General features: G+C 46.4%; 1 protein-coding gene across 1 annotated transcript; it reads left to right on the top strand.

Annotated features, from left to right (window-relative positions):
• Nucleotides 1-763: 763 nt before the first annotated feature.
• Nucleotides 764-2,361, top strand: cryba1l1 (crystallin, beta A1, like 1). The gene is made up of 5 exons (XM_061079460.1): nt 764-838; nt 995-1,113; nt 1,479-1,620; nt 1,708-1,850; nt 2,214-2,361. The coding sequence occupies exons 1-5, from the start codon at nt 764-766 to the stop codon at nt 2,359-2,361; spliced, it is 627 nt and encodes a 208-aa protein (XP_060935443.1).
• The last annotated feature ends 8,280 nt before the right edge of the window (nt 2,362-10,641 follow it).

Below are 10,641 nucleotides of genomic sequence, written 5' to 3'. Positions count from 1 at the left end.
ACCCAGTCCCCTCCCTGTGTGTGCCCCTGCGCTCCGCTGTTAATCCCCCACATTCTCCACACCGATCCCGGCCCTTTGTGCCCGGCCGCCCGCTGGACTGCTGACCGGTGTCGGAACATACCGGAGCGCCCTTTGTCCCAGAACAACCAGTGGCCACTATGGGATCTGCTGAGCTGGTCTCTGCAGCGGGACAACAGCAGCCTGACACGCACACGCACCGGGAGCGCGCCTCTCCATCCTGCTTGGCACCGACTGGACTGCGTGAAGGCCTGTGCGTGACCCGGAGGCGTGCCCGCGCACACACAGGCGCGCTCCCCGGCCGTCGGTATAAAACTGGAGCGCCAGGTTCTCCCAAAGCTCTACGCGAGGCAGGCGGGCGCGTACCACTCCAAAGCTCTTCTAATAAAGTGCCAATCTAGGTAAGGCTGCTGCACACACCACCTGAAACCCAGAAGCACTTACTGAACCTCCTGCACAGCACTGAGCAAACTTCTTATTTCACTTAACACATTCGACTTCTATTTGATTATTTATATTAGTGGTAAAGTAAAAGTATTTTGTCGCCCAGACCCAACGTAATGAATTATGTCAAAACATTCCAAGTGTTTTAATTTGCCAGTGGCACCATCGTGCGTGAAGCTGATTTAAAACCAACGGGCCTTACAGGTTGTTGTGGTGTTAGTGGATGTTTAAAAAGAGATCCATGTCTCTGGTTGTCTTCACCTCCTTCTCTCTGTCTTCATCTGCCCCCTCCAGAGTAAAGATGTACAGAACTACAAGATCCCCAATGATGCAGCCGCTGGTCAACTCAGGAATGGGCATGGCACCTTTCTTTAAGGTAAACACTCAGGATTGAAAACTGGACCAGATGGCGATGGAAGCGTGTATGAATGAAAAGAGCAACCCCAGAGAGGTTAAGTTTGCACCTTGTTGCTGATTAACATCCCTGCACCCCCCCCTCTCTCTCTCTCTCTCTCTCTCTCTCTCTCCTCAGGTGACCGTGTTCGAGCAGGAGCATTTCCAGGGCAAGTGCTTGGAGTTCACCTCCGAGTGCTGCAACATCCAGGAGTGCGGCCTGGACAACATCCGCTCCATCAGGGTGGAGAGCGGAGCGTAAGTCTCTCAAAACTTGATCTGTGGTGACTATAGAGGAATATGACAACTGAAACACACTGATGGGGTGAACCAATGGGAAAGGTTTATTCTTATTTCTTTTACTTTAATGCATCATCCCAAACACAGATGTTGGATGCTTTAAGCCCTGAGACAATTGAGATGTGGATCATATAAAACAGAGCTGCACCTCAGACTCAGTCTTGATTTACCACAGTTGGTTTATCTGAATTGTTTGTGCTGCATTTCTTCATTTAGGCTGAAAATACAAGTGTTCATTTTTAAGTTAGATCACAGAAACAAACAAATGTCTGCAGGTCATTGTGTGAAAAAAGGTCCCTCTCTTCTTCTCTGTCTCTCTGTAGCTGGGTCGGTTTTGAGCACCATGACTTCCAGGGCCAGCAGTTCATCCTGGAGAGAGGAGAGTACCCTCACTGGGACGCTTACAGCGGTTCCCTCTCCTACCACGTGGAGCGCCTCATGTCTCTGCGCCCCATTTACTGCGCCGTGAGTACCAAACATCCTGACTCCTAAATGTCCAGCCTCCCTGACCGCTTCAGGAATCCAATCAAACCGTCTCTGTCTCCGTTGCAGTCCCACCAGAGCAGCCGCATGGTCATCTTTGAGAAGGAGAACTTCATGGGCCGCAGCACTGAGATCTGTGACGACTACCCCTCTCTGCAGGGCATGGGCTGGATGATGCCCGAGGTTGGCTCCATGCATGTGCAGTGCGGCGCGTGAGTCTTTATGAATTTCTCTCTCTGTGCATTTCAGGGTGTGACCAGTGGGATCTGCAAAACCTGAACAAATGTCTCGGATTTTTAAGTTTTGTGTATTTGCTTGTTTTAGTCCCTGTTGCTTTAACGACTTCAAATCCAAGTGTAGACCATTTAGCCTCAGCTACTTCTATCCAGAAACTTTTCCCCATGTTAATACATCTGTTTATCGCCATGATCCATCATCAGCTTGTGTTGTATGTAACAGACATACCAGCCCAAAGCTCTGAGCATTAACTAAATCCCCACTCTGTCACACTTGTCACCGTGGCTCCTGAAATAGTCCCCCGCTAACCCTGGCGGCCTCCTCTGTCCCTCCTGCAGCTTCGTGTGCTACCAGTACCCCGGCTACAGGGGCCAGCAGTACATCATGGAGTGTGAGAGGCACAGCGGAGACTACCAGCACTGGAGGAACTGGGGCTCCCACTGTCAGACCCCCCAGATCCAGTCCATCAGGCGCATCCAGCACTGAGAGGAGAAATACAGGCTGAGACCCCCGGCTCACGGACAGCACCTCCACCCTGAATCCCCCCCCTCCCACCCCCTCCTACCTCCCCCCTTTACCCATAACCCCCTCCTCTCTTTTCTTTCTGTCACTCTTCAAACCCCCCTTTTTTTCCTTCCTTCTCGACTTGAGCCACAACATCCGCCCCAAACCTAAGTCAACACCACCACTGATTAACAGCCGCTGCCAGAGTGTGATAAGAGACAATATCGCACTGCTAAAGCACAGGGAAACACACACACACACACACACACACGCTGACATAACTGACACCCAGTGACAGTGTCTTTTTACTTGGTTTAGACGTCCCTACACACTCACGCACACAAACACACACCTGTAGCTGTACTCTCACCTGAGCCCAGCGATCAGTAGAGCGTTTCCTCAGCACGCTGGAAGCAGAGACTGCGCTGTGGTGCAGCTCAGATGTGTTGTGTTGTTTTGTGTAGGAGGTTGATCCACAGGTTGATGACTAATAAACTCATTTTCACCTCATGTCCTGTTGTTTTCATTATTGATCAGATTCTGTGCATGTTTTACACCAGTTTTAAACTAGAAAATAGAAAAACACTAAAACATAAATGCATTGGGGAGTCCTCTTCCCTGCCATGCAAAGTTTGGCTGTAAAGTTTTGAGTTTTGCAGAGAAGAGTAGTTGAGGCTTACAGGAGCTCATGTCCGCTGCCAGGTGTTTTAATAGCCACAAGTTTAAAATAATCAAAATGTCTCTTGTGGAAAAAGCTTAATTAAGTTTATACTCATGTTTTGATGCTTTATCCTCAAATGAAACCCTGTCAGTTTTAGATTACATTGCAACTGACATGAGGTCAAACTGCCCACTAAGTGTGTGAAGCAAAACTACAAACTAAGTGGTATTTAAAAACTTTATTTCCTTGAGTCTGTAGCGAATGTGTTTTATAAACTAATTTAAGGTGCGAAATTGTAAAGTGTAGAGAACGTTGAAGACTGATTGTAAAATTGGGGGTCCGGGAGGAACATCTTCAGAAATTCATCTCAAAGCAGGAAGTTTCTTTACCAAATCTCTTTAGTCTGATGGTCGACACTGCAACCAACGAAGACACAAAAGAAAAGATAAAACCCTAAAGAAAATATCTTCACTCTGATACAACAACACCTCCAACGATGCCACAAATTCCCCTTAAATTAAATCATGCTGCACCAAATAATGGTAAAATATTGAAAAATGTATTCAAATGTGCATTTTTTCTTTACTGTGAGAATCCAATATTATTGTAAATACAAATGGATACATCTTATGTTGCTATTTAAAATATCAAGCTATAACATACTTATTGATATATGGTGAGTCCTCTGCTTTATTTCCAAACATGATGTAAGCGACTGAAGTTAAAAATATACAAACTGATGAGGATCCCTTATTTTCACTGATGTTTATAGACCTGATACGACGCAGTGAAAAAAATATAAATCTTTATTGTAGAAATCAGAGTCCGAGACTCGAGGTCAAATAGTTGAAATGGTCGAGGTCAAACATGACTTAACAGTAAAACAAGGAAGACAAGAGTTTTCCTGGAACATTAACAAACTGTAGCAGAACAGAGGTGAACATTATCAATCATATTTAAAACAGAATACAGTCACAGTTATATATAAAAAGAATAAAACACGTTTGGTTCGTGTTGTTTTTCAACACTCGACATTTAAAACAAACTTTTCTGAACATATTTGTTTAACAGCAACAAATTATCAAACCTAGAAGCAACAAGCTTGACACTTGTTATATAAAACCAACAGCTAAAGTACGAAGAAAGAACAATCCAAGCTCGCACGTAATCTCTACAATCTCTACAATTACAAAGTCCTGGTTTGGTTGATCAGCATTTTTATGCACAATGATGCAACTCTTTCTCTTTACGTCTTTACCAAACTTATCTGGTTTTCAATCCGAACAAACCGAGAAGTCGCTCACAATTCTCCTTATGAAAACAAAAATCCCTTGTGTGATTGTCACATGAACACAACAACAACAGAAGAAGCTTAAGACGTGACATATAAAACATTTATGATGAAACCAATATTCTTCTTAATCTTTATCACTCTTTACTCACAGCTACGTAAAAACAATTCAGAAATATTTTCTGAGAAATGTAAGAACTAACAAACAGAGCGAGACGAGAAGAAAAGAAAATGACGCCTCTGTCTATTTGCACAGGGCTGTACGTCACAGATTCTAATGTGAGAGGAGCTCAGTGCTTTCTAACGTACATGCTCACCTTTACTCACAATAGTAAAGACCACTGATGAGGTGTCCTCCGTCTTTTCCCAACGACGTCAATGTCCTTGTCTCCATCCTCCTTGTCTGAAGACTCCGTCCAGCTGATGATCACCGACTCAGTGAGGGGCTGGAATCCCCAATCACGTTGATGTCCTCCTCCTCCCTGCTTCCTGTGAACCCCGGGCTGACCTCCTGTGCCGAAGGTGAAGTTGTTGAAACACAGTGCGACAGAGATGCTAACGTTCGGCCTGTTCCTGCCTCTTCTCTGCAGCCGCCTGTATCGTTCTCCAGGTTGGTTCCACCGTCACTGTCAGTGTCTCCATCCACATCGATGATCTCATCAGCGCTGCTCTCTACCTCCTCGTCCATCGTACCTTCCTCCGTTTCTCTGACTTCGATTTCTCTTTTTATTTCTCCTTCCCAACAGCCTTCGACACTAGTCAGCGAAACACTCTCCACATCGATCACTTCCTCTGCCTCTGTGTTTGCTTGTTCAGAGTGCAGGTTGGCAGCTCCACAGCTGTGTGAGCATGTTTCAGAGGTCGGATTGGTCACTGGCTCAAAGCAAATCCTTTTGGCAACAGTGGCGTCATCGCGGGTTCCCCCCCATGACTCAGCTCTCCTCTTCGCCCCCCTCCTTCTAGGTTCCTCTTCCTCTTCCTGTGGCTCGACAGTTAACTCTACCTCATGTCTCTCTTGGTTTTCCTCCAGTTGCTCATTTGTGGCAAAGCGCTCCACAGGTGTTGAGCTCCCATCATGAGGTAAACTAACATGTTGTCCGTTTTCCTTGGACCTGCCTTGGCTGGAACCTGCTGCCAGAGGCTTGTAAAGCAAGGGCCCACTATCCTGTAAAACAAATGAACTGTATTAAATCGTTGGGACAAATACAAAACAGAAACAGAAACAGTAAACAGACAAGCTGACCACCTCTGATCGCATCTCTCAGGACCGGTGTCAAAACCAGGTCTGAACAGAGCCTGAGGTGCATCATCTGAAGACCAGGATTGTCTGAATAGAGTTTCCTGATAACTAATCCTACAGTCCATGAGGTGAATTTCAGTTTGCAAAATCATCTTGTACTAAAAGTTAAATGCTCCAAATGATATCTGCTTTCCTCAACCTACTCCTGCTGGGACAAGTCTTTCTGCTCTGCAACTCTGATTTATTCTTCTTAGACGAGTCATGAAGGTGTTTTTCTGATAATTAACTGCTTTTTCTTTATGCTGGAGTCTGAAAAATATATAAGCACTGACAAAAAACATTTTCTTTCCCATTATGTCGCTGCGATAATGCAATTTCTCCCTCACATTAACCTCCGCAATAAGATATCTGCAGATCTATTACTGGGGAGCAGTTAGAACACTTTGTCACCTTGACTTCCAGACGTTGGCAGCTGTATCCCTGCAGCGTTACTCTGACTGGTATCGGTCCTATCCTCTCCAGTTTCACCACAGGAATCTGCTGGAGCCGTTTGTCTCTGAGGCCGTGAAGGATCCTAATCTCTGCATCACTCATCCGCACCCGCTTCCTCCTCACCCTCTTTCTCTCTAATGGGAGGAGATGTTGCTTTTTTTTCTTCTTGTGTGATCGTTTTCTCTGTGGTCTGTGGTTCCCTGAAGTTTCCTCAGCGGGTTGTAGGGAAGCGGGACTATGAGCTGAGGCCTTGTGTTGAGGGCGTATGACTGGACGTTTGGTTCTGGTCTTAGTTTTTCTGTGATTCTTCACTGGGGAAGACTTGCTCGGCTCAGTGGAGATTTCCCCATTTGTCTCTTCCTCTTCCCTGGCACGACAGTTTTCAACGTGTTGCTCAAACGAATGAAGGAAGTGTTCCAGCATATCGGTCATCTCTCCCTCTCCCTGCAGCTGCAGAACAGGCACCTCACCTGGTGCAGAAGAGGAAGTGCTGGCTTCACTTGTCACAGCGGCGACTTGCGCAGACCCATGGAAAGCTTCCAGGAGGCCAGTGGTGCAGAAACTATTCCCAGAGGAGACGTAGGTACAGCTGCTGCCTCTGGTTGGTCGAGGAGGCCGTGAACCAGGAACACTGCTGCTCTTTGGTAAAATGTCAAGTCCGCTCATCACTTCCTCCAGGAGACGATCGATTTGCTCCTGCTGCTCCTCGTGGGGGGGCGGCTCCGGAGCAGGGAGGCAGGTGGTGTGGAGCAGGGATGAAGCCGGAGGCATGTAGGGGGCTGCAGGAGACTGCAGGACAGATAGATAGATAGATAGATGGATAATTTATTAATCCCGAGGGAAATTTAGAACATCCAGTAGCTTGTACAGTTAACACTAAAACACCTCACTGACATAAATCACATACGGAGAATATATATACAGACACAGGAATGGGATGCAATAATGTGATTGTGTCAGTGTCCAGTAGGGAAGTGTTCTTGTGCTGCTGGAGTGGAAAGTACAATAAAAATATATATATATATATATATAAAACAACAAAAATATATACATATATAAATATATAAATATATAAGAATATGTATTGGTAAAGTCCATGCATGGGGTAAAGCCAGTAAAGGGATGGACAGTGGGTTGGTATATAATAATGAGATGAGAGGAGAAGAGTAGACAGTTCTCAATTCCAGACTGTAATCATTGTAAGTGTTTTTGTGATGTTTTGAACATTTAACTATAACATCTCTGGATTGTGACTCACCTAATATCCTGTTTAAAATAAAATGTTATATTTTAAAATGATTTTTTTGCTTTCCTGTTCCGCGTGGACGACTATATCCACAAAGGTGTGCAAGTAGTGCAATATCAGCAATAATTAAAGAAAGATATATATATAGAAACATGAAATAAGAAAGGAAAAATAATTATAAAAGGAAAATAAAACCCCCCCCAACACAACAACAACCTTCCTCAGAGTTTTGCTGAAACCACAGGCAGAACAGACCCTCACCTGATTGAACGTTTCCACTGGGGTCCTCTGTCCGTGCTCTGTGGAAGCTCCTCCTCCTGCCTGACTGTGTGGCGGCACCTCCTCACTCTGACTGAACTCCAACACTTTGCGGCGACTTCTCCTCCTGGGCTTGCTCTTGGCCGACCTCAGAACCTCTCTTGTCTTCAGGTACAGCTTCCTGCCTGCAGCTCCCCCGCCCTGACCCGTCCTCGTTGACCTCCTCCCCCACCTCTGCAGGAACTGCTTCTGCACCTTGCCCACCCCGACCCGCTGCACGTCCACCGTCTGGGTCAACCGTCCCCTCCACCTCCCCCCTGTGCTGCCTCGTGGTCTCCCGGCTCGTCTCTCGGCTGCCCTGGCTCTCCGTGGCCGCCCCTCCCCTGCCCCACGCCTCCGCCTCGCTCGCCCCCTGCCGGAGCCCTCCTCACTGTCCGGGTTGAGGAAGTTGTCTATGTATCCTGGGATGTTGCCTAGGAAACGCTCGATCTGCTGGTCCTGCCACTCCTCGCCCTCTGTGGCATCTCTGGCACCCAGGGGGGAGAAAGGCTGGAGAGAGAGGGGGACGGAGCAGAACGGTGTCACCATAACTTCACCAGATGTGGGTTCAGTTTCTGTGGAGTCTTGGGTGGATGTGGCAGAAGCAGAGGCAGGTTGGTGTATCTGGTTTTCTGGCATGTAGAGGAGGGATATGGGAATGTGGGGAATTTGAGAGTCTGTCTGTTCTGCATGCTCGAGATCATCCATGTCGATGGTTTCAATGGAGGTTGCAGAGTAAGTAGAAGGAGCTGAGCTTCCCTGCAGCTCCTCTGTCTGTGTCCACGTGTCTTTCTCACTATATGACTGGGTCTCCTTCCACAGCAAAGTGCACCCATCCCTCACCTCTCTCCTCCACTTGACCCGCTTCTTCGTGTAATCCTCCGACATCATCGGCTCGGTCTGAACGCCCACCTCCACATGTCGGCCTCCTCCTTCCTCGTCGCTGCTTCTATGACCTCTTCTCGTGACCTCCACCAGGCCGTGGATGCCCAGATGGGCTGCAGCGGATATAGCCTCTTGCTTCTCCCTCTCCCCCTCCCCTACCATCTCTCCGGAGTACAGCAGTCGGACCATGCGGAGCAGCGTGCAGGCGTCAAGGGTCTTGAACTCCACGAGACGACTCTCTCCTGCAGGTGGCGCCGGCGTGGAGGACAGAGTGGAGGACACAAGGGGACTGATGGCTGAGAGAAGGCAACCGTGTGCCGGCACCGAAACACCTGGAGGAGAGGACAGATGTTAAAATGTCTTCACACAACTACAGTCCGAGATACGTCAAATCAACACGTTCAACAGTAAAACAACACGATTTAAAGTCATCAGGGGAATATGTATTCACACCTTCTGCCTTGAGCAGAGTGTCACAGAACCGGCTGCTCTGCTGCTGTCTCTGCAGCTCAGCCAGGAGGAGAGCTTCGAACCCGGGTTTCTGGTAGCACCACATTTCTCCATCCACTTCAGAGGAGGAGCAGAGAGGAGGGGAGATGGAAAGCTGCTGGAATCTACCAGGGCACAAAGATATTGATCGTGACAAAGTGCTTCACAGAAAGTAGGTAAACTCATCATGGTCGCCCTTGATTACCAGTTGTGCCGTGGGAATAACCAGCGGTGCTCGGTTCATAGATGGATGTAGATGTATTTTTTCTAGAAAGAATAAAACACAGTGCACTCCGTAAAAATACACGATCATAAATATTTGTTATTAATAGATACATTTATTCATAAAAACTGATAAAGAGAACAATTAATGATATTATTTTCGCACTTTTACACTAATGTTAGTCACAAAAACATTTATGCTTAAATGCATAACGACTACTTTAGGAATATTTTGATTATCACACTTTTATTTAGAAATTATTTTACAAGCTTTATACTTGTATTTCTACAGGTTACATTTATTTTACTGCTGAAGACTTGTATTCTTAAAAGCATAATGACTACTTTAGGAATATTTTGATTATTACACTTTTATTTAGACATTATTTTACAGGCTTTATACTTGTATTTCTACAGGTTACATTTATTTTACTGCTGAAGACTTGTATTCTTAAAAGCATAATGACTACTTTATGCATATTTTGATCACAACAAAACGAATAAAAGGTTTTATACTTGTATATTTCTACACTGTGATTTAACTACTTTCACGTCAGATTTTCTTCCCTTAGTCAGAGACATCATGAAGAAAAATATCTATCAAATGAGAGACTATAACTTAAATATAATTGTGTTTCCCAGGGCAGTTGACTGTTTCCTCCCACCTGACCCTAGGGGGCTCTGTGCTATTTGCATGTGTTGAAACTTTTTGCATCACGTTTCCTCAACCTGATGGTTTCTGAGTTTTGCTCGTGTTGTTGAAGTTGTTTTCTTGATTAACACGTGTCTTCTCTGTTTACATGAGCGGATCCCTCTCGGCCACCGTAGCTTTTAATCTGGTGAACAGACCTGTCCACGTGTGTCGGACCTACATGAAAGGCGGTGGCCGCGGGGCAGACACACCTGCTCGTTAGCATCCCTGCTGATTGCTAGCACCGAGCTAACAGAGCAGCGGCTGCGGCATGACCGAGAACATGGGAGGTAACAGCGTCATGTGAACGTCATGTGAAGCTCGCTCCCTGCACATGTGACAGAGTCCGGACATGTTTCTGCGTCAGACTCAGACGAACAGGTGAAGTTCACTCACCTGCGCTCCTCCCAAACTCCTGGATCCCTCCGCCCAGCGCACACAGGCTCCTCCAGCAGGTTCTCAGAACATGTCCCACACTTCCCAGTAGACCGGTCCGAGGCTCGGTTTGTTTATTACCCGGTTCTTCGGTCCATTCCTCTGAGGTCATCCACGGGTCAGCCTGGTCTCCAGTGGCGACGTTACTGTGATGTTCCTCCTGTGGCCACCAGGAGGCAAGCAGTGTCAGCACACCGCCGACCCACAGAGCCCAAAAGAAAAGTCTCCATTCAAACTTTATCAATAAAGTTATTGTTTCTTTATTTATATCAACATTTTACTGTTATTCTTCAATTAATTAATGGATTGATTT

This window comes from Limanda limanda, chromosome 10 (assembly GCF_963576545.1).
Source record: "Limanda limanda chromosome 10, fLimLim1.1, whole genome shotgun sequence".
Lineage (NCBI taxonomy): Eukaryota > Metazoa > Chordata > Actinopteri > Pleuronectiformes > Pleuronectidae > Limanda > Limanda limanda.
Note: the sequence above shows the minus strand (reverse complement) of the source record. Positions and strands in the feature narration are given on the sequence as shown.